The 24,372-nt window shown below is 39.1% G+C and overlaps 2 protein-coding genes across 23 annotated transcripts in view; both read right to left on the reverse strand.

Annotated features, from left to right (window-relative positions):
• The window catches only part of CADPS2 (calcium dependent secretion activator 2), a 423,223-nt gene that overhangs the window by 361,289 nt on the left and 37,562 nt on the right, over positions 1 to 24,372 (reverse strand). The gene's annotated exons all lie outside the window — the stretch shown is intronic.
• Positions 6,966 to 8,523, reverse strand: LOC118712206 (taste receptor type 2 member 41). Its single transcript, XM_036425763.2, has one exon. The coding sequence runs from the start codon at positions 8,497 to 8,499 to the stop codon at positions 7,573 to 7,575; it is 927 nt and encodes a 308-aa protein (XP_036281656.1). The 5' UTR covers positions 8,500 to 8,523; the 3' UTR covers positions 6,966 to 7,572.

Genomic DNA, 24,372 nt, shown 5'->3' on the forward strand with positions numbered 1-24,372 from the left:
TCTCACAATGGTGTTTCTCTCTGTCTCTCCCTCTCCCTTCCATTCTCTCTAAAAATCACTAGAAAAAAATATCCTCGGGTGAGAATTAAAAAAAAAAAAAAAATCATTAATCCCGGGATAGTGTTAAAAAAAATTTTTTTTCAGGAGAAGACTCCATGCCAAAGCAGTTTTCAGGACTATCAAACGTAGGTTGTTTTCAAGCAGACACTTGGGAAAGTTAATGCCATTTTAATTTTTTCCTAGTGAGGAGATCCTCACTTATTGAATGCTTCCTAGGTTTTAGACACTAAAATAGAAGACATTTTCCTCAGCTATCCCTCCCATCTCTGTGAGGAAAATGACATTAGCTCCCATTTTATAGGAGGGAAAGCCTGAACACATGAGGATACTGTCCGTTCTGATAAATGGTAAAGCTGGGGTTCCCAGCCCAGGTCTGCTGATTCCAAAGCCCATGCTTTTAAGCATGATGCTACCCTAACCCTTCTTACCCTGAGCCAACCACTGTGCTTTTCAGGAAAGTGAAGCTTCCCAGCTGGAGAGGGATGGCTGAAAGGTTATTCCTACAGGGAAAAGCCAATTGTTGAAGAGGACATTTGAAAGCATGCAGCCAGACCAACAAAGGCTGTCCTTCTCCACAGCAGGCACACCCACTGCCCCTCTTCCTCCTTCCCTTTGCCTTACCCCCAGACCATGTTGCATAAATAATTTTAGTAAATGTAGATCTCACACTTCCTGACATTCCAATAATCTAACTCAGTACCTTCAGGAAAACAGGATGAAAGGAGCTATCACTGATTGGAAGAACTCCCAGATTTTTAGTCTATTCATGAGGTTGTGTTTAAAAAAAAGGATGAAGGAAATATTTCATAATAAAACTGAGATAAGCTATAAAGGAAAACGTAGCTTCTAGAATTCGTATCCTTACAGTGGTCTGCTGCCTCTCATTTGTTATCTCACTGTGGAGACAACAGGCTTGCATTCCTCTTTGTTCACAACTCTAGAGAAAATGAGGAAAGGTCAGGTGGCAGTGGTGGCTAACATGAGTTTCTGGTCTTATGCACAGCTTTTAGTGTAGTCATCAGTCAGCTGTCAATCACAAATTAGCAAAGGGAAATGGGAAAACAAAGCCAAACTTGTCCCTTCATGGAGGAGGGCTTACAGGACCCTTCAAGTGTCTGTAATATCTGAGTTGGCTGAGTGAGACAAGCGCCTGGCATATTAATCATAGAAACACAGTTGATATTGGCAAGCTTACATCCAGGGTCATGGCCTTCATTTCCTAGTTACTGCTCTGGAATGCTTGAGCTACAAAAGGGTGAAGGTAACATGAAGATTTAGTTACTTATCAGAAATACACCACACTCTGTATAAATCTATAATAGACCATTTTGTTAGGAAAACAGACTTCTTTAAAGTATTCCTTTGTTCCAAAACTTAATATATTTTTTTTAATTTTTATTTTATTGACTATAGGGGAGAGAAAGGGGGTGGTGGGAGAGAGAGAAACACTGATTTGTTTTTCCACCAGCATTCACTGGCTGATTCATGTATGTGTCCTGACCAAGAATCGAACCACAACCTTGGTATACCAATGTCAGGATGATGCTCTAACCAACTGAGCTACTTGTCCAGGGCAGAAAAACTTTTAAGTGTCTTTTTTTTAAAAATCTAAATAAAGGAGCCAAAACAATGATTACTCAATCTTTAGATCAAGTAAAAGAGGGACCTGAAAATTTTTAGAAATGTCACATTGCCTTACCCAACTGGTCATTCAGTAGTGATCTTCAAAACGGTCAGTCATAGAATACTGCAATTGGTGTTTAAAGACTGAAAACAAAATGCCTTGAAGAAGACACAAAATAATGTTTTCAATTTTGCAGAATGAAATAAAATGTTTGATATTCTTAAAGTTTCCTCTTAGATGTGAAGAAAATCATATTGTAGATAATTATATAAGTAGCAGTTCCTTTGGAAACCTTGTATTTAGACTTATAAACAATATTTCTCTTGTGTAGAGAGTAGCCGAAAGATCCCAATCATATAAAGTTACAAGACAGCATCAAAGATATAGTTTATTCTTAAAAGAAAACCCAAATGAGGAATGACAATCACACAACAAAGCACAGAGTTTATGACAGAAAATGTAGGTAACCTGAAAGACAGCATATGTTGCTAAGTATTATCCAAAAAAAAAAAAAAAAAAAAAAAATCACAGTTGCCAAAAGTATTTGTTCCAAGATCACAGCAAGGCTGCCCTTCAAACTGCACTGTCAAATCGGGTTTATGTTCAATGTGGGATACATATGGAAAGCGCTTTAGAGGGGTAAGAAAAAGGAAGACAACTATAACTAATGTGGCTTTCTCCTTTTTTATTAGCACTGCTCTAAAGGCAATTCAGCTTAGTTTCATGATTAGTGGATAAGAAGGCACTTAGCTCTGATTCTTCTTCCAACATGTGGTTTTAAAATTCATAGCTAAAAATTAAGAGTCCAAATCTCATTGTCTCCCTTTGAATGGGGCTTTGGAAACATCCCTGTTCACTCCAAATTCATAACAGGGAAGAGCTCCGGACGCTTTGGGAATGCAATAGTCGCACCCACAGCTGGCAGAGGCACAATTCTGAGGACTCCTTGACAGGATCTGTGCTCTTCCTTGAGTCCACCTCTTTCTGTTCATCCAAACACTCATCACCTCAGAGCACCAATTCTTTTTCCTGCAAGAGCCTCTTCCTCCTCCACATTATAAAGGAACATACTTTTCTAGCAATACCATTGAACCATCTGTCAAAAGTCAATGTTCTCGATTGTTCTCAGACCAAATAAAACCTGAAAACTTCCTCATTATAGACTTTGGAATGTTCATTAGTGGTTTCAATACCTTCATCTCTTTTTCAGGGGCAACATGGTATAACACAAGGTGTAGGCATCAGAATTTAGGACTTGTTTACTGGGTGATCTTGGACAAGTGAATTAGTGTCTCTAAGGCTGTTTCTTTCTTCCTCTAAAATGGAGATAGTAATAGAAATCTCAAAAGGCTGCTGTCAGGGTTAAAATATTATAACTGTCATAATTATAGTTATAGCTAACACTTACTGAGCACTTCTATGTGTCAGGTGGTATTCCAAACACTTTACATAATTAACTTGTTTAATCCACACAAACACCCATGAGGTAGGAACTAGTATCTGCTTACAAATAGAGAAGCCAAGACAGAGAGGGTAAGGGACTGCCCAAGGACACCAGCTACAATTGCTGGGGCCAGAACTGGGGGGGGGGGGGGGGGGGGGGGGTTATATATGTATTAGAGGAAGTGAGAGAAATATCAATGATGAGAGAGAATCAATGATAGGTTGATGCTCAACCACAGAGCCATGCTATTATAGAAATTAAAAAAAAATTAAAAAATAAAAATATGGACTAAGAGGGTCCCCTACATAAATAATTTTTTTCTATATAAATAATTTTAAAAGCACTCCTTAAAGAAACAGTCAGGAAGACTGTGTTGGCAAGTGACAGTAACTTCCACAGAGGTGTATCTACACACAAGGGCCACTGGCCCTATGTCACAGACTGAATGATCAGATTTATCTTTTAGAAAGAAAACTCCGGTAGCAAGGAGGGAGAGAGGAAAAGAAAAGAACAGGTCTACTCTAGTGCAGGCTATTGGTAGTCTGTGCATACAGCCAGCCCCTCTCCTGACAGTTACTGAGCATCCTCTACTTAAGAGACACAGTGAATTAGATAGATAAGCTACACCCCTCTTGCTCTCAAAAAGTTTCCAATGGAGAAAGAGGCAAGAAAACTAAAACACTGTGCAATAAATAGAATACAAATGTGAAGAATATAATGAAACCAGAGAGGAAAGACACCTAACTTGAGAGTGCAGAGCCAGTGTATTGTAAAACACTTCCAATACGAAGTGAATTCTGAGCCTAAGAGGGAAGGGGAAGGAGTCGCCAGGCAAACAAGGTGGGGGTAGATCATTCTATGCTGTGAGAACTTCCTATCATGATTCTGTAAAATTAATTGAAAATAAGACTGGAACAAGGGCAATCGTGGGAACATGAAGGTAGGAAATCAAAGCCAGAAATGACTCACGTAAAAGTTTCGGTTTCACAGTGAAGGCGATGGGACACTACTGACCAACTTTAAAAACTGAACTGATAGCCCTGACCAGTTTGGCTTAGTCAATAGAGCATTGGCCTGTGGACTGAGGGGTCCCAGGTTTGATTCCAGTCAAGGATACATGCCAGTTATTGGCTCAATCCCCAGTAGGAGGTATGCAGGAGGCAGCCAATCAATAATTCTCTTTCATCACTGATGTTTCTGTCTCTCTCTCCTTTCTTCTCTGAAATCAATAAAAAATATATATATATTAAAAACTAAACTGATATGATCATACTTGTATTTTTTGGGGGGAGATCAGTCTCATAATAGAGATAGGATGGAAGAAAGGAACACAGTGCAAATCAAAACGACAATGTGGTACAATCTTACACCTGTCAGAATGGCTATCATCAGCAAATCAACAAAGACAAGTGCTGGAGGGGATGTGGAGAAAAAGGAATCCTCGTGCACTGCTGGTGGGAATCCAGACTGGTGAGCCACTGGGAAACAATATGGAGTTTCCTCAAAAAATTAAAAAGGGAGCTCCCATTTGATCCAGTAATCCCACTTCTAGGAATATATCCCAAAGAAAACAGAAACACCAATCAGAAAGGATATATGCACCCCTATGTTCATAACAGCAACAGCACAATTTATAATAGCTAAGATTTGGAAACAGCCTAAATGCCCATCAGCAGATGAGAGTATTAGAAAACTGTTGTACAGCCCTGGCCAGTTTGGGTCAGTGGATAGAGGGTCAGCCTGCGGACTCAAGGGGGAGGAGGGTAAGGTGAATCAATTTCAATAGTGTATTAAAATATTTATCCATTAAGACTATGTCATATTTCTTCAAGAACAGCTTAAGATACAAATTTATTAGTATATCACTACTAGGTTACACTTTAGAACTCCATATAATGATCATTATACTATAAGTGTATTTGTCAATTTCAATATGGAATCCTGATTTTTAAAACAAAATAAGTAAATATTAGAAATATTATACAATCTATACCTCAATAAAAAAAAACCAGAAAGCTTTTTATGTTTTAATAATTTTTTATTTACTGATTGATTTTAGAAAGAAAGGAAAGGAGAGAGGGGGAGGAAGGAGGAGGGAGGGAAAGAGAAAAAATATCAATTTGTTGTTCTATTTATTTATGCATTCATTGGTTGATTCTTGTATGTGCCATGACTGGGGACTGAACCTCAACCTTGGTGTATCAAGGAAGATGCTCTAAACAACTGAGTTGCCCAGCCAGCTAGAGTCCAGAAAGTATTCTTAATGGCTGAGAAACTGATGGCAATTCCATTAAAAGTAAAAAACAAACAAACAAACAAAACACACACACACACACAGAATGTCACTTCATTTTAGATACTACTTTCTATCTAAGAAGCCTGTATTAATTGAGTTGTCACTCGTAAGTAAGGGAATTCAATAAATTCAATGGATACAAGCTAAATTTACCCAAGAAAATCAAGAGCTTTCCTGAGGAGTAAAAATTGTTTAATAGCAAAGTCTACAGGCAAAAATAGCCATAAACTAAAATGTGAAAAAATATATACAAGGTTCAGGAGTCTATATAAAGAAAAAATCTTTACTACTGAGATTTAGAGGAAGGCTTCAATAATTGGTGAAACAGACAATACTTCTAGGTGAGAAACTGGATGTCAGGTCTTTACAAATCCACGTGCATAATTATTGCAAATCCAATAACTAAATGCACTCTTTTATACATACACAAGATACTTAAAACTTATAAAACTATAAGAAAATAAAGGTAAAACTCTAGGCTCTTCAAAAGAAAAGACTTTCCAGACAGAGGAGATAACAAAGAATCATTAATTTTAAATACATAAAACTTTTGTATGTAAAAACAGATCTCAATAAAAATTAAAAAACAAACTGCAAGGAAATTGCTCCAAATGAAATAGGTAAAATTACCTTTATTAAGACCAGATCTATATATTTATAAAAGCCTAAGCAACAGCCTAGATCACCAGCCAGGCTGAAGGGACCCCACCTGTGCACAAATTCGTGCACTGGGCCTCTACTATCAATATAAAGAGAGACAAGACATGAACTATTCATGAGTTAATATGTTTGTCTACTAGTAATTGCTCTAGTAATAAAAAGAAAGCACATTAAAGAAGATTGTTTTGATTAAATTAACTATTTTTAAATTAACTATTATATATTAAAGTTGTAATGCTCAGTGCTAGAAAGGACAGTATGATATAGAAACTTTCAAACTTTATTGGTGAACATGAAATGGTAGAGCATTTCTGAAATGCTAGTAAGCGTAAGGCCTCAAGACTTTTTTTTTACTTCCACAATTCCTCTTTTATAATAACTCAATCAGAATAAAATATGATTCAAAAATCAATGTTCTTTTACTGAGTGCTAATGTTGCAAAGTATGCATCCACTCAGCAACATGCACCCTAATTTTCACTCCAAGTGATTAAAATTTCTCCTTTTCAGGAATCCAGTTACCAGTTGGACTCTGAAATTTTCACATGGATGCTTTTAACAAAAATTTTTAAGCTTGTCTTAGCAGCACCCAACTCTAAACTTTTTTACAAAATTATTTCTAAAAAAATGCATAGTAATTGGAGCAAACTATTTTAAAACATTTAAACAAATATTTAATAGGACCATTATTTTACTTTTGTAAAAAAGAGGTTCAATAGTTTTTTTGACTCAAACTAAGTGAAATTCTTGAATGTTTTTCAGAACAGAAGTACATGTTTATTCTATTCACATGTGACTTGGTGACATTTGCATTCCAGAACAAACCTGGAAAAAATCTGGCTGCCACTTAGACTTGAGAGAGGAGAAAATCAAATGCAGAACAATGAAAATATCAATTAAGAAAGAGATGGGGTTAGTGCAAAGAAACTTTCCAGTGGCTTTAACAAAATTAAAACCAAATTACCCAAACTTGGTGGAAGGAAAAGAATCTCCACAAAAGGAAAAGCATTTAGATCTCACAGCCCAGCCACTGTCTACCACAACTGTCCCTTAGTATAATCGTAACCTTGACATTATCCTCACGAAGGTTCCTGCTTCCCATCTACACCCCAATTCAGTTGCGGACATTTTTTCTCTTCTTAATTTTCAATTAGGCTTTCAAGATAAGATAGTATACTTAATCAAGGCATTTAACTGAAGGCTTCCTCTCAACACAGAGTATACAAACAGAGAATAGCATAAAATTTTGTATTATGACCTTCTGGACAATATTGGCTCTCTGGGACCCTTGGACTATTTTAAGTGTCCCAAGAGAGGTATCATGGTCAGAGTGTTCCCGATTTTGTTCTTCTTCTTTCCTTTCAAAGGAGGAGCCCAAGCATGATCCAGTAGACATCTACCTATGAAGATATTTCCATGTAAATGGGCCGTAGTTCTGTCATCCTCACTTGAGTCTCTTCTGGGGATCAGAATAAGGAGACCAAGGCACCTAGACCAGCCAGAAGCCCCTGGCCAACAGAAGTAGCGGCTTGAACACCTCTCGATGCCTGGGGTTGCTGAGGATGATGACAAAGGGATGGACAGATGTGCACATGTAGGTTAGAATTTGCCATGGCCAGAACCAGTCGCTCTCTGATGAAAAGAAGCCTATGGCATCAATGATCAGGGACATGAAAGACAGAATGTAAAGAATGAGGAAGGAGATGAGGGACTTCAGAGCTCTGGTGTGAGCCTGGATGCTGGCGTCTTGCAGGCTGTGGGCACTTTGCCGCATTGTCCGAGTGTGTCTCCTCAGAGAATGAATCAACAATGCAGTCGAGGCCAGAAAAACAGAGCAAGGAATTGACAGTGTGACTAATTTGAGGGGTAGGAAGTAGAGAACTTCCATCCTCATGGCCCTCTCCGTGTATGTCATATTCTCATAAACTTCTCTGATGAAAAAACCATGATACACGGCGTAGTTTCCCCAAAAGTAGAGCAGGGTGACGACGGTGGAGATCAGGAGGGAGCCCAGCAGAAGCCAGGGCACTGACCCTGGGAACCGCCACTTCATCCAGAGGAAGGTAGGGTGAGTGAGGTTAGCAACCTTCAGGCAGAAGAGGATACTGAGCAAGGTACCGAACCAGTAGGTGGATGAATTCAGGAAGTCCCATTGGAGACCAAAGAGCTGCCGCGCAGGACCGCTGCTGAAATCCTCCAGGTAGAAGAAGGAGTAAAAGTTGTGCACCATTCCAACCAGCTGCAGGAAGAAACGGGAGGCGCCCAAGCTCATGATGATCATGTCCGAAGGGAGCAGCCTCCCGAGCCGCCTCCATTCTCTGCTCAGCATCAGCACAATGAAGCCATTGGCCAGGATGCCCAGGAGACACAGCAGGACAAAGAGCAGCATGAAGAGGGTGGTGAAGGCTAGCTGCATTTTGGCCTCTCCTCTGGTCACCACCCCTGCGCCTTGGTCCTTGGCCTCCCTCCTACCCCTACTCACAGTCAGTCCCCTTTTTAGATTATTCCTCAGGGGATGTGAAAAGAATGCTCAGGCTCTGCATTTGAGCCAGAGCTCACTTAAAAGGAAGATGCTTGGCTATGGTTATGGAGGAAACGAGAGCTTGGCTCAGCAGGATGCAAATTTTTCCCAGGCTCAGTTACCATTATACTACCAACTGACCCTGATTTGGTTTTTCAGGCTTTGCCTACATGTTGCCATGGTTAACATCAATACAGAGGGCTTCTCAGGGAATCTGTAACCAATTTTCATCCTTCAGATGCCATCCGTGGGCCGTGTAAACACACACCTCCCCATCAGGTCATTCTTAAGATATGACGTATATAAGCAAGAAGTACAGAGAGACATTCATCTGGCCAAGATGTAAGCAAATACTGAAGCTAAAGAAGTCTTTATCTAGCCAAGCTTCCCTGTTACACAACCATCCTTACCTAGGAGTAGTCACCCACTTCAAGCTCAGGTACCTTTGTAGAAAACTTCTTCTCAAATCCTTCTTGGCCCCTGAGGTATATAAATGATTGACAATGTTCTAAACTAGTTGTATGCTTCCAGTGAGATAATGCATTTCCTCGTGGTTATGGGACTGAGAGCATCTGCTTCTTGCTGGATGTCAGCTGAAGGTCAACCTCAGGTCCTAGTGGCTGCCTGAAGTGTATGCCAAGTGGGCTGTTTCAACATGGAGGCTCAAGCCAGCAAAGTGAGTCTCTAGAGAGAGTCTTAAATGTCAAAATGTAATCACAGGCGTGACATCCTGTTATCTCTGTTATATTCTATTGGCTAGAAGCAAGTCACATCCCCCACAGACACTCAGAAGGGGGTTATACAATGGTGAGGATATCAGGGGTGGGGACATGAGGGGCCAACTTACAGTCTGTCTACCACACTGAGATACAGTAGCTTACAAGGCATGTGTGAGTACTGTCTTCCAACACCAAAATTAAAGAGATCCCAGCCCTCACTGGGTAGCTTAGTTGGCATCGACCCAATACGCAAAGGTTGTGGGTTAGATCTCTGGTCAGGATAAGAATCAACCAATGAATTCATAAATAGGTAGAACAACAAATTGACAACCACCCCCCTCCCCCGCCACTTCCTCTGTCTCTAAAAATCAATAAATAAAAATTATTTTAAAAGAGACATCTCTATGAGACCATGTTGAAAATAAAAATAGGATGGATCAGGAGAGCACTATGGTAAGCTAAATAAGCTGGTCAGAGAAAGATAAATATCACATCTCACTCATTTGTGGAATATAATGAACAATATAAATTAATGAACAAAAATAGATCCAGAGACAGAGAAACACCGAACGAACCATCAAATCTCAGAAGCAGTGGAGGGCAGGGAGGCTGAGGGGGAGGAGGGAACTGTAAAATCAACTGAAGGACCTGTATGCATGTATATTAGCATAATCAATGGACATGGACACTGGGGCAGTGGGACAGTGGAGGCTTGTCCTAAGGGGTGGGAGTGGCCAGGGAGGGATCAATGGGGGTGGGGGGAGACATATGTAAGACTTTAAACAATAAAAAAAATTAATAAATAAAATGAAAACATTTTCCCACACTAAAATAGATTCAAGTCAAGCCATACTCAAATGCGCTGTTTAATATATCAAATTTGTCCTTCTCCCACATTTGTTTAAAACATTTTATGTTTGCGTGTCTTAAAAGTCAGCTAAGAAAATTAGTCATACAAATAATATAAAAGTTATCACCACAGCATGAATGTATAATTGTTCTAAAAATAATTCACAATAAAAAGAGAGGGCCCACTGAAATTGGGTGAATATGCATTTTCCTCATTCTCAGATATTATACAGTTTTCACATTCATTCACTCAACACATATTTATTGAGCACTTCTACACACAGGGCACCTATTCTAGTCACTGGGGACAGCAGCGAACTAATAGGTGGGATTCCTGCTTTTATGGAACCTGCAGTCCAATGGAAGGTAATAGGCAATAAGGAAGCACAGGGACAAGACACTTTCACATAATAATCGGTTCTTTGAAGAAAATAGAAGAGTAGGATTGCTGGAGAATGGCGGGAGATGGAAAAGTGGTTTTCTCAGGGAGAAACCTGGCCTAAGCCTGAGCAACTAGAGCTTTTCCATGTATAACTGGACATATTCGTAATATCACAAACCATAATTTTATATCATTCTCTTCCACCATTCTTTTCAACTTTATTTGGCAGGGAATCTTCTGCCAGAAAATAAGAACTCCATCAGACCATATGACTTTTCCCTTTACTCTCATCAAACAAGTTGTCTCAAGATTACTTCAAATCACAAAACATCCTCACACCAGAAGTTGTACATTGCTGTACAATATATAAATATTACATACTAGGTATACCGATTAATAATGTGGATTTTTTTCAATAGATGGAGTTATACATATATTAATATATATTCAGCTTATGGTGAACATGCTCCATCTCAAGATACTTGTGAACACTGGTTTAAATGCTTTAAGAGTGATATTTTTCTATGTGAAAGACAAAAGATGTCCAGGTCAAACAAAAAAGTTTGAGGACCAACAATTACAAGCATTATTGGATGAAGAGGTGTGGTAAACTCAAAAACAACTTGCAGAAAGATTAAACATTGCTCAGCAAACAATTTCCGATAGTTTACAAGCAATGGGAGAGATTTTAAAGGAAGGAAAATGGGTGCCACATCAACTGAACAAAAAAAAAATGGAAAACCAAGAAGTCATCAGTAAAATGTTGCTTCAACAGCACAAAAGAAAATAATATTTTGCATCGAATTGTGACTGGCGATGAAAAGTGGATTTAGCCAAGACCGGTTTGGCTCAGTGGATAGAGCATCAGCCTGCGGACTATAGGGTCCCAGGTTCGATTCTGATCAAGGGCATGTACCGTGGTTACGGGCACATCCCGTGGGGTGTGTGCAGGAGGCAGCTGATCGATGTTTCTCTCTCATCGATGTTTCTAACTCTCTATCCCTCTCCCTTCCTCTCCCTGTAAAAAAATCAATAAAAAATATATATATATAAAAAAAGAAAAGTAGATTTATTTTGAGAATACCAAATGCACAAATCATGGGTTGATCCAGGTCAACTATCAATATCAACTACAAAGCCAATTCCTTAGGAGAGAAGACAATGCTCTGCATTTGGTGGGATCAGGAAGATGCAATGTATTATGAGCTTCTAAAATCAGGTGGAACTGTTAATACTGATCGCTACCAACAACAAATAATCAATTTGAACCCTGCTTTGATAGTATAAGGACCAGAATGGGCCTCTTCTGACATAGCAAAGTAATTTTGCTTGATGGTGACACACTATCACACACTTCAAAACCAGTTAAATACACGTTAAAAGATCTTTCCTGGGAAGTAATAACCCACCTGCCGTATTTACCAGACCTTGCTCCTTCAGATGACCACTTGTTCCGATTGATGGCACATGCACTTTCTGAGCAGCACTTCAAAACATACAAAGAAGTGAGAAATTGGGTCTTTGAATGGTCTGCCTCAAAACAAGTTCTATTGGGACAGTATCTACAAATTACCTGAAAGATGGGGAAATGTGTAGCTAGCAATGGATATTACTTTGAATAAAGCACTTTTAATGTTTCTCTTGAAATTATTGTGTTTTCTTTGATTACAAAATCCACATTATTAACCGGTACACTCAGTATCACCTTTCCCATCTTAAAGGAATGATAAAAGCTATTATAGATCTCACAATTTTGATGTTTGGCATTCACATTTTTTCCCACCTCCTTTGTCCTGTATGCTACACAGATTATAAACCTATCTTTGCTTAGCTCTCGTCTTGTACAAACCTTGTATTATAGGTCAAAATTTTATCAATAACAGTCTATAAAAAAATCACAGACAGAAAAAGCAATATGGTTCACAGACCTTTGAAAGCATTTTAAAGAAAAAAGAAATAACTTTTCAATTTCATTTTAAATTTTAATTACTGTATGTGTATTAATCTCTAAAAGTGGGTCTAATTTATTGGAAGTTGTTTTTGAATAAATTAATTTGCTAAGTTTTGTTCAAGTCTTTCTATAAAAATAAAAAAATACATATTCTGGAAAACTACCAACAAAAAAAGCCACCTCCAGCCAATTTACTTCTTTCAAAGTTAAAAAAGCTACATTTTTTTTTCCTAAAAATGGAACGTGTTAGCACAGATTTATATTTAAGCATAAGAACCAGAACCATTTCCAAGGACAAGTTAGTTAAGACTCCTTGGTTTCTAGACCTGAATTCTTTCTTCATATATTTTCAGATCATTTTTTTTAATGAAGCATAAGGTTATGAATTTTCTATCAACTGTGGTTTATATATTTACCATAACCTTTGCTAAAGAGTATGCCTCTTAGCAATCATGAGGTGCAATTTTATATTTGATATTCCCTTTGATCCCAAATTATTTAGAAAAATTTCAATTTCTATTAGAATTTTATCCCAATTTTCTTAAATTGATTTAGGCAAGCAAAGAAAGGCTAAATTGTTTCTACTCTTTAATATTTATTAAACTTTCATATAAAGACTACATTTAATGTTTTTCACTTTCATAGGCACTTAATTTATATTATGTTTAAGTAATATTGTAGATGTGCATTCATAAATATTCAATATATGCTCACTCAAGCTCTTTGAAAGTGATAGTCAAATTTTCTAAAATTATTTGCTGTCCTATTTGATCTATTTTGAAAGAACTAAGTTTAAGTCTCTCAGCTGACTTTTAAAATACAAAATAATATACTTCTAGAAGTTTTAGTTTTATAGATTCGTTGCTATGTTGTTTTGCATCATAAAAGTTTGATGACAACTATATTTGTTCTCAGCATGTTGTACCTTTTATCCAGGGGTGATATGTGAAATATTTAACAAAGACTATAGCACAGTATCTGTGAAAAATTTGGGATTTTACTGTATGCAAGCTAATGAATTACAGATAATGGCCCAAGACAGGAAACTCCTGGCTCAAAGATAAAAGATGTTGTTATCCACAACACAGAAGGCAGCATTAGCATCACAGTCCCCTGTGTTCTCCTTGCCAAGTCCCACAGGAGTCATACTAGGTGGCTCAAAGTGATGCCATACGTGCAGGCATTGGTGTCACAGCTGAAGATTCCTGGAGTTTAGGAAATGCCAATATTTTAAAGGGGTACGCGAACACACATCTACCCAAACTATATCCCAGAGGATGGCAATATATGTATTACCCAGATTAGAAAACAAACCTGCCCTATGTGCCAAGAATACCCCTGGAAGGTATAACCAACATCAAGAGAGCACAAAAACTTAACCATCCTATAATCCAGTCCTTGCCTGGCTTTCTCCCACCTTGAGTAATTGTCCTTGGGTTCCCTCCCTAACTTCGAATGCAAAACTGTCATTCTCAAGGGCCTCTGAGCTATGGCTTCCTGGCAACTGTCATCAGTTTCGGCTCAAATGAGCTCATAAAAATTCTCTACAGGTTTGCACGTTTCTTACGTTGACAACATAACATTACAATCATGATTTTCTTTTTTTAAAAGTACTTTTTTCTGCTTCGCTTCACATTTGTCCTGCTTTTTCTCTCTGTGCCTGCAGGCCTTATATAGATTGCTCCAGTCTTCTGCTGCTCCCCAATCTGGATGCACACCAGATTCACTTGGGTGTTGGGGAAGTTTAACCCTTTGCACTCCGAACCATTCTGGACATTGGCTACCGCTACTCGATTCTACTTTGCGGTGGACACGTGCGTTGAATTAACTCAATTCCCCATAATCACTAATAAACTGCAATGTCCCCCCTGAGAGGGGACATCCGAGTGATATGCTAGAATTCCGATGTCCCCTGAGAGGGGACAGCGGAGTGCAAAGGGTTAAAATTCCGAATGCCTTTTAAATCAGAAACCCTGGAGGTGCTGCTGCTCCAGTATCAGTACAGATGAAGCTCCCTCAGGTGCCACAAGAACCAGAGCCTCACCAGATTCTGAGTCTCAACACATGAGCTCTGTAAAAAAGGCTTTCAGTCCTGTAAAGAGAGCACTCAGGCCTACCTGTCCTCTCTGGGTACAATGCCAAGTCTAGCCATTCAGCCCCCTCCTGGACTTCTAGGGCGTCAGAGACATCCAGCATACTTTCATACACCTACTTTTAGGAATCTTCAAATCTCTGAAGACTGGGCTTTCTCTGGGATCTGCCTCTTTGAAGCTCTTAATCCTGAGGTTCCAACACTTGTTTTCCAGCAAGGCTCAGATCACTGGAGAAAGCTCCCATCTACTCCCTTCCCTGGAGCCCCACCTCATACAAGGACTTCTAATCAGCCCAGAAAGTCCTTCTTGCAAGAGAAGCCAGGGAACAAGGCTCTGGCAGAAAACATAAACCACACCCAGATCTGCAAACGATACCTCTTAGGAGGAATCTTATGGGCTTTTATCTTATATGTTTCCTATGTGTAGAGTCAATATCTAAATATTGTAGTTTTTGTTCATGTAATTGGCAAATGAGCATCTTTGGCGAAATGGGTGAAGACCAGAGAGAAAGGTAGGTCTGAAAATAATGAACATTAGATGCCAACAGCAAATTTCCAAGGAGAAGGAGGAGGATTAAGCTGTCAAGCTGGGAGGAAGGACTGATCAGATAAAGCCTGAAGCAATGTCAAAACGACTTACAAATATAAGTAGAGAAGCAGTACATTAAAGATTAGTAGCTCTATACAACAAGAGTGTTTAGCTGGAAGCAGGTGAATAGAAAATGACATCCTTGCATTTCTTCTAACTAGTATTTGGCAAAAAATGGGACATTATGCTTTTAAGAATTTATCAAGAATTGCTACATCTATGGATTCAACAGTGAGTGTGTGCCACCCTAGTGAGATGACTAGTGAGATAAATACATGGCACAACTCTTGTGGGTGATTTTGCCTTCCAATTATGAGATGTAAATGTTTTTACTGCTGTTGTGAATCACATGTTTAAAACAGGATTGCAAATAGTATTTCCAAAGCTCTCTCCTTTCCCTGAGAATTAAGTAGAGAGCAATAATAAAGCATCACTACATTCTAATTTCTCTACAAAGGGGTTTTCAAATTGGGTTTTAGTCAACCTTTATTCAAAAGAGAGGTGAGATAAAAGGTCACTCTGGGAGGCAAATGGCAGCAGAACCTGGGCTGCTGAGGGCCCCACCCTCCCAGCCACAGCATTCTCCCCACCACACACCAGGCTGCAGGAGGAGTCCTTGTGTTCCTCACAGCTCCATCCCCCAAGCTACTAAGTGCAAGGCGCTTCAGTAGGCCTTACCTAGCTTTTGTTTAAGAAATGAATCTCCTGCCCTCGTCAGTTTGGCTCAATGGATAAAACATTGGCCTGCGGACTGAAGGGTCCCAGGTTCGATCTCAGCCAAGGGTATATGCCCAGGTTGCAGGCTCAATCCCCAGTGTGGGGTGTGCAGGAGGCAGCCAATCAATGATTCTCTGTCATGGATGTTTCTACCTTTCTCTCTCCCTCTCTCTTCCTCTCTGAAATCAATAAAGATACATTTTTTTTTAAAAAAAAGAAAAAGAAAAAAATGAATCTCCTAAGAATATGCAGGACTATTTAGAAACCATTACTCTTGACCCTTTTGTTTAAATATTCTCCAGGTAAGCCATTCCAGAAAGAATAAAACCTGAAGCATCAAGAACAGCTCATGCTCCCACCAGTTCAGTGATCAAGATACTTAGCTTCCCTGAATCTCATGAGGCTTTCACAAGAAACCAAAAGAGCAGTGGTTCTCAACCTTTCTAATGCCACGACCCTTTAATACAGTTCCTCATGTTGCGGTGACCCCCAACCATAAAATTATTTCCGTTGCTATTCATAACTGTAATTTTGCTACTGTTAATGAATCATAATGTAAATATCTGTGTTTTTCCGATGTTCTTAGGCGATTCTGGTAGTGGTTCTCAACCTGTGGGTCGCGACTGTGGAGCCAAAGACCATTGAAAAACACAGATATTTACATTATACGATTCATAAGAGTAGCAAAATTAGTTATGAAATAGCAATAAAAATAATTTTTGGTTGGGGGTCACAACATGAGGAACTATATTAAAGGGTTAAGGCATTAGGAAGGTTGAGAACCACTGCATTAGAGGGAAAAGGGAGGAAGAAGAAGAAAATAAAGTATCATAGACTAGATTCCAATTTCTCTTTAAAACGGGTTTTCAAATTGGTTTGGTCATGCTTAATTCAAAAGCGAGCAGAAATAAAGCTCACACTGGGCAACAAATGGAAGTGGAACTGAAGCTGAGGACCCCACCTCTCACCCGAAGCATCCTCCCCACCTGAAACCAGGATCCATGAGAATGAGCCTTTCTCATTGCTCTATCCCCAGTGCATAGACTTCCTTGGGCCTTGGATGCCTCCCAGCCATTTTCTTGTTATTACAAACTTCTGGAGGATGTTCTTCTCTCGGTAAACTGGCAGTTTGACTCTCTTCTTTGAGCCCAGACACAATGCAATGCAAGGCCCAAATTCCAGATAATTGAAGGCATATTAAAGTTCCAATGGACATTGGAAATAGTGATTTTGTCATGACTAGTTTGTGTCCCAAGCAGTTTATCTTTACTCTGACACTTATTACAATGCACTGCAACAATCTGCTTCCATATCCATTTTCCCGGAACAGAGAAGGGCTCCTCAAAGAAGAACACACAGTGGGTTCATATCAGTAATTAGTCTAAGTGCCCATGCAGTGCATGGCACACTGTAGGCCCATTACCTGTCTCAGGCAGGGGAAAGGCAGAAAGTTCAGACATCAAGTAACGGCATTTCAAGCCCAGCTGGCATGGCTCAGCATCGACCTATGAATCAGGAGGCCACAGTTTGATTCCCGGTCAGGACACACACCTAGGTTGTGGGCTCAATCCCCAGTGTGGGGTGTGTAGGAGGCAGCGATCAATGATTCTCTCTCATCATTGGTGTTTCTATCTCTCCCTCACTCTCCCTTCCTCTCTGAAATCAATAAAAAAGAAAAAATAACTGCATTACAGGTCATCTCCTGGCATTAGCAGACAGGGCTACTACTTTCAGGATTATCGGTAATCGCTCCCAGAACTTCATGGTAGTGAGGAAATGAGGCAAAGCAGTGCCAAACATCCGGTCCCTCACCCTCACATGACACGTCTCAAGGTCCAACCATCAGCTCCAAACACCGGAAAGGAGCTTGCGTAGTACTTACATGGTCCAACTAGAGAGAACAAAGAGAGTCCCTGACACGTGGTGCTCCAAGAACAGATGACCGAAACGCCCTCCTGTGAGGCGGAGATCATGTCATGGGAGCCTGAGAAAGTAAAATTAACTCAGGAAAAGAAAGAAAAAATCAGCTCACCTACTCGGCAGGTTGAACAAACATGAAGGGAGCTAGCTTCCAAGTTAACAGGAAACCATAGTTTTCTTAAGGACGTTCTGCTACTGTGAAGTGCCACAATAACCCCCTTCTCGGAGTGGAGACTGTTTTCTTGTGAAGAAGAGAACTTAGTTCTCTAAAAGCCCAGACTATTAGAAACTTTGTTCACTACGGTTACAATAGTCAGAATGAAGCATTTCACTTGTGCCTGGAGGATCTATATCACTTTGACCCAGACAAGTACCCCTGATTCTCCATCCAGGCCCAGAGCTAACGAAAGAGGGTTCTGGATACAACATTCCACATCACTCTCCACTTTACTGTTTCCAAGGAAACAGGACTGTGGTCCACTGTGCAGCGATGTTGACCCATTTACACACACTCCTGTTGTGCTTTGAACCCATCAAAAAGTTGATTTAAATGTCACCTCAACTCCACCCTTCTCCAAAATCCTACAATAATTCAATATTCTTTTCTCAGTAAGCAGCCCCATGAGTGTTCCTCTGGTGTGTGGTCTTCCTTCTCTCTTTTCGCCGTGTCAATCTGTTGAACTACAGCTTGTCCCTGATGGGCTTAGGCTGGCTTGGGTATGGTGAGACCCTCAACAAGTCTTTCGTTAACTGCCCCTTCCATGATTGAGTTCAGAATCAAGCAAAGCCAGATGCAGTGAGTCTGGCCTCCCTGAGGTCATAGGGCACCACTTTGTCACTTGTGTTCCGTCAGGCTTAAGTGTACTTGTTCTGCCCAGGATGTAAGTCCTCAACTCAGTTGTAAGGACTGAAAAAATGCCAGCTTCAGCAGTACAAACAGCTTCTTATTTCCGTTTTTGGTAAGTCCTACTTTCAACACTCAGCACACCCTGGCTCTTATCCGATGCTGACGACAAAGGAGGAACCAGTCTGTGCCTTCTTATCTCCAACTCTGTTCCAAGTTCGTATCAGATGGTGGAGGCAATGGTAATGGTTTTTCTTGGTTCCCAGCTTGGCTGTACTCAACATGCCCCTGAACTAGGAGGTTAAGGAATAAAAGGAATGTCCTTAGAGGTGTAGACTTCAGCATTAGGGCATCATTCAGACTGGAAGGATGCAGAATGCCAGCCATAGCATCATGTACATCCAGGGCTTAGTGTTTTTATAACCCCTTTCTTATCAATCGGAAATAAGACTTACTGCATTATTAACCCATCTTCCTCAAGGCCCATACATTTCAAGGGGGGTGTCTGCCACTAATTTGTTTCTTTACTCCAAAGGCCCAGTAATTTATTAGTGAGAGCTCTTATTTAATTGACTCAACCACTTTATTTTGCTTTGGAAAGTACTCAAAAGGAAAGGGGTCTTGAGGGCATATTGACTAAGGAATACAAAAAATTCAGCCATTTACTAGAAAGCATTATATCCTAACCCCAAAGCATCTTTAAGCCTCAAACCCAAAAGGACATCAATACAAATTCTTCTCCCTCCTATGGCAAAAATAAATAAATAAATAATAATCACAATAAAATGCTTTACAAAATTAACTTACAAAAAAAAAATAAGAAATTACAACTAAAGTGTCCATAGATAAATGTGCACATTCAACAAATGCTTTCAGAGTTTTTGCAGATAAAACCCAGAGGCCAAAAAGAAAACACTGATAATCTGAGTGCCTAAAACTTTTATATAAAAACACAAAGCAAAACATGGAGAAAGGCCAAAACCTATATGGGATAAGATCTACAACGCCAAGAGATAAGAGCAAGTCTCCTTGACACAGAACATAGCCTTGAATAAGACATTCACAGAAAAGAAAAATGGCACTTACTAGTGCCCATTTTCTGAAAAAAAAATAAATATATATTAAAGATAGTATGCTGATAAGAAACATAAATTCTGTATGTTCATATAAAAATAAGGATTCATGTACAGGGCAGTATATTTTGAGTGTGTTTTTTGAGGAAACACTGGCTACCTATAATCCAAGTTTATAATGATACAATTGTGGATTTAAAAAAGAAAGAAGAAAGCATCAGAGTGAATTGGTTTTTCCTCAGATGAGATTTTATTAACGCTTTTATAAAGCAGTAAAATGATCTTAAGCCCTCCCACTCCAATTTAGTTTTTTTGTTTGTTTGTTTGTTTTGTGTGTTTTTTAATCTACTCGGTCTAGAAGTGAATTCAAAACATAGGAACTACAGGACTTTAAATTATCAAGGTATTACAAGATCAAATTAGCTCTCCTTATGAATAAAACATCCAACTTAATCCATATGAAATTGTGTGTGTTTTTAAGTATCAAAATCTAGTGCTTATATCCCTCAGTCATTCTTCAAATTGTGGCCCATGAACACCCATCCCCATCTGAAATTTATTTCAAGATAGGTCTAAGTTACTCCAATGCACGGCAAGTACTGCCTAACTGGAAATTCACAGGAATAAAACCCAAGGCTTCTGTAGAACCAAGCTCTCCCAAGAGCCCATCTGTATAACTTCTCCTGGCCATCAAGTCTTAATACCCAAGAATTATAAATATGAACTACAAGCAAGTACAAAAGGAAATGGTAGCACCTAACATAAGAAAACAAAGGAGAAAGATACAAATCACTGTTAATTCAGGATTCAGTATGTGGTGTGCCCACCGTTTATGCAGATGTGCATTAATTCTCCCAGATGTCTGAATTATTTTTCTCAATATATGTAGACCTCTCTGGCCAGTGGGATAGAGCATCAGCCTGTGTACCAAAGGGTCTTGGGTTCAATTCCTGGTCAAGGGCATGCAACTGGGCTGCAGGTTTGACCCCTGGCTCCAGTCAAAGCACATGCAGGAGGCACCAATTGCATCTCTCTCACATTGATGTTTCTCTCTCTCCTCTTCTCCCTCCCTTCATTTCTCCTTTCCACTCTCTCTAAAAATCAATACAGAAAATGTCATTGGGTGAGGATAACAAAGCAAAAAAAGTAGACCATACTGGCCAGAACAAAATTAAATAAGCTATATGAGACTGTGCTGGTGGGTGAGAAAAAGTATAAATGACCAATTTGTAATGTATGAGGCGCAGGTGCTAAAGTTCTTAAATTTTAACATCACAGTCTTATATAAGAAGTTATTTTCCCTTATGTAAGAAGTTATTTAGGCATGAAATATATAATATTGTCTAACTTTTAAATTTTATACTACAGAAAAAAACAATGAGGAAACGAGATGCAATCGTATGAGTTTCTTTTCAGAGATACACACACAAAATAATAAATTCTTGCCGAAATCAGTTTGGCTCAGTGGATGGAGCATCAGCCTGGGGACTGAAGGGTCCCAGGTTCGATTCTGGTCAAGGGCATGTACCTTGGTTGCGGGCATATCCCCAGTAGGAGGTGTGCAAGAGGCATCTGATCGATGATTCTCTCTCATCGATGTTTCTAACTCTCTATCCCTCTCTCTTCCTCTCTGCAAAGAATCAATAAAATATATATTTTTTTAAAAGAATAAATTCTTAAACTTTTCTATTCTTGGTTCTTCATTCAGCCATTCTAGTTTTCTTTGTGTTATTTTCTTGAACACTCAATGTCAACTAAGTCTTCAGTTAGTTCTGAATTAGGCAAAGGATAAGAGTCAAGCACCTCATGAGATACACCAGCATAGCAATTCGTAACAGCTGCCAGGTTAACAACCACTTCCAAACAGTCTGGAAAAAGACTACTAATAGGACACAGGATGCCATAACGTGATTTACTGACTTCATATGGTGATTTACTTCCAACTAAGCATATACTCACTGCTTTGTTTTATCCCTCAGACCTCAGCTCTCTGACTTCTTTATCTAACACAGATATGCCCATATACACCCTAGGTGTAGGTCTATCCCATGGTACATCTCAAACTATAACCATCCTGTCTTCATCCACTTCTTAGCATTTGCATTCCCATCAGAACGTAAGCTCCATCAGTGTAGGAATTCTCTCTCCCGTCATCTCTAGGGCCTGGCATAGTGCTTGGCACGCAGGCTTTTGCTTAAACAGAATGTATGAGTATGTTCTTCAAAACACAATGTCTACTCTTTCACTATTATAAGCTGCCTAAATGTCTACTAGTAAGCTGTTGGTTAAATGGTTACACATGTATGCAATGGGACAATATACAAACATTAAAAAGATGTTTTTTAAAAAAGATTAAAGGCAGCTATTAAAGTATATAAAACATATGTATACAAAAGACATAAGAATACACACAATTTTTACAATGGCTATTTAATAACATCTTAAGTGTGTTTTTTTGTATTTATCTTCATTTTAATGCTTTTATTTTTATTTTTACATTTTATAAAATAACTATGAATTATTTTTAATAAGGAAAACCCAATATAGGTGTGTTGTTATTGGATATGGGTGTGTGTATTTTTAAAATATAGTTCTTTTCACTCTCCCAACTTCCTTATTACCTTTTCCCAAAGTATATAAACTCGGGAAAAATTCACAGTTATACCATATACCAGTCAATTGAACAAGTTATATAGCTCAGTGCTGTTTGAAGAAATCCACCCAATACTTTCCTTGCTGCTTAAAAAAAAATGCAAATCTTCAGTAAAATAAACTAAATATTGCCAGTATTTGCTCTTTAAAGGGTAATCACAATTCAGCAAGACTTTTTTCTTCCTTTTCAAAGTAGGATCAAGAACAAGAAAATCTCCCTAAATTCTTGCCCTGGTAACATAGGAAAACCAGCTGAGAAGAATATGTGTTGTTGTTATTATGGAATCTCATTTCAAGATCTAGAAAAAATGTCATATTGCTTCATGTGACGAAGAGTTCTGTATGTTCCACAGTGTTTTATATCAGAATCAGGTATGAAAATGTGACACAAACCACAAATTGCGGTAACCTTTAACCACTAGATGGTGATCTCGCAGCTTGGCAGCTCAGGCCTGTGACATCATTGTTCCCTCCCTTCAAAGGAAAAAAGATTGAGAAAGAAGATACTCAATTCATCTTAAAAATAAAATGTTTCATATTTGTAACTGAGCATCATACAGTTCAAACACATCCATCATAACGTTTTTGTTTTATTTTAATAACCAAAGTGACACACTTAAGTCCTGCTTTCTCATTTCATACTATACTTTTTTTTTTAATCTTCACCTGAGATGTGTTTTTATTGATCTGAGAGAGAGAAGGGAAGGGAGAAAGAAAGAGAAATGTTTATGTGTTAGAGAAACATCAATTGGTTGCCTCCTGTATGTGCCCTGAAGGGGGATCAAACTGCAACCTAGGTATTTGCCCCAGCTGGGAATCGAACCTGCAACCTTTTTGGTGTATGGGACGACACTCCAAACCACTGCGCCATCCAGCCAGGGTTCCTAATATACAACTTTTTTCATGATATATATTTATATTCAAATTTAACTGAGGTGAGAGGATGCACTACTTAAAATGAGAATCCTATGTTCAGGTTTTCTAAGTTTGATCACCCACCTGCACTGTCCTTTTAACCAGTCTTGAATGGAAACCATCACTGGCAGGCTTGTAGTGAAGCTTCTGCCTGACATAATGGACAGCTACACTTCGGCCAAACGCTAGTTTAAAGCAATCCACTGTGGTCCAGTGTTCCCAGCCACCAAACAATCTTGCCTCAGTGGTCCCCGAGTGCAGATGGGACCAGACCTGAACTCTGGTTTGTTTGGAAAAGTCTAGGCCACAACTCTGATCCAGACCCCTGTGGTTTCCTTTCCCCACACGCCAGGGCCAGGCCACTGGTATTACCAGTATTTCTCTTGAAAAGAAAACACTCTTCTTTCTTTAAATAAATTTTTATTGTTCATATTATTACAAATATTCCTCCCCCCCCCCCCTCCATTGCTCTCCTCCACCAGGTTCCCACCCCATCCTCTGCCCTTTCCCCACCCCCCATTGTCCTCATCCATAGGTGCACAGTTTATGTTGTCTCTTCCCACATCCCCTTCTCCCCTTTTCCCCAAGAATCGTCAGTTCACTCCCCTTCCATACAACTGATTCTATTTATATTCAACAGTTAATATTGTTCATCAGATTTTTTTTTTAATTTCCTTGGTTTTTAGATTCACTTGTTGATAGTTACGTATTTGTTGTTCATAATTTTTATCTTTATTTACTTTCTCTTCTGAAAGAACCCCCTTCAGCAATTCATATAATTCTGGTTTGGTGGTGATGAACTCCTTTAGCTTTTTATTAGTGAAGCTCTTTATCTGGCCTTCGATTCTGAGTGATAGCTTTGCTGGGTAGATTATCTTTGGCTGTAGGTTCTTGCTATTTATCACCTTGAATATTTCTTGCCATTCCCGTCTGGCCTGCATGGTTTTTGTTGAGAAATCAGCTGACAATCGTATAGGTGCTCCTTTATAGGTAACTACCTGATTTGCTCTTGCTGCTTTTAATATTCTCTGTCTTTTGCTCTTGGAATTTTAATTATGATTTGTC

The sequence above is a fragment of the Pipistrellus kuhlii genome, unplaced genomic scaffold (assembly GCF_014108245.1).
Source record: "Pipistrellus kuhlii isolate mPipKuh1 unplaced genomic scaffold, mPipKuh1.p scaffold_m20_p_10, whole genome shotgun sequence".
NCBI lineage: Eukaryota > Metazoa > Chordata > Mammalia > Chiroptera > Vespertilionidae > Pipistrellus > Pipistrellus kuhlii.

What these genes read in the sequence shown, in the direction of transcription:
- LOC118712206 (XM_036425763.2), bottom strand. Translation starts at nt 8,499, where the DNA reads ATGCAGCTAGCCTTCACCACCCTCTTCATGCTGCTCTTTGTCCTGCTG.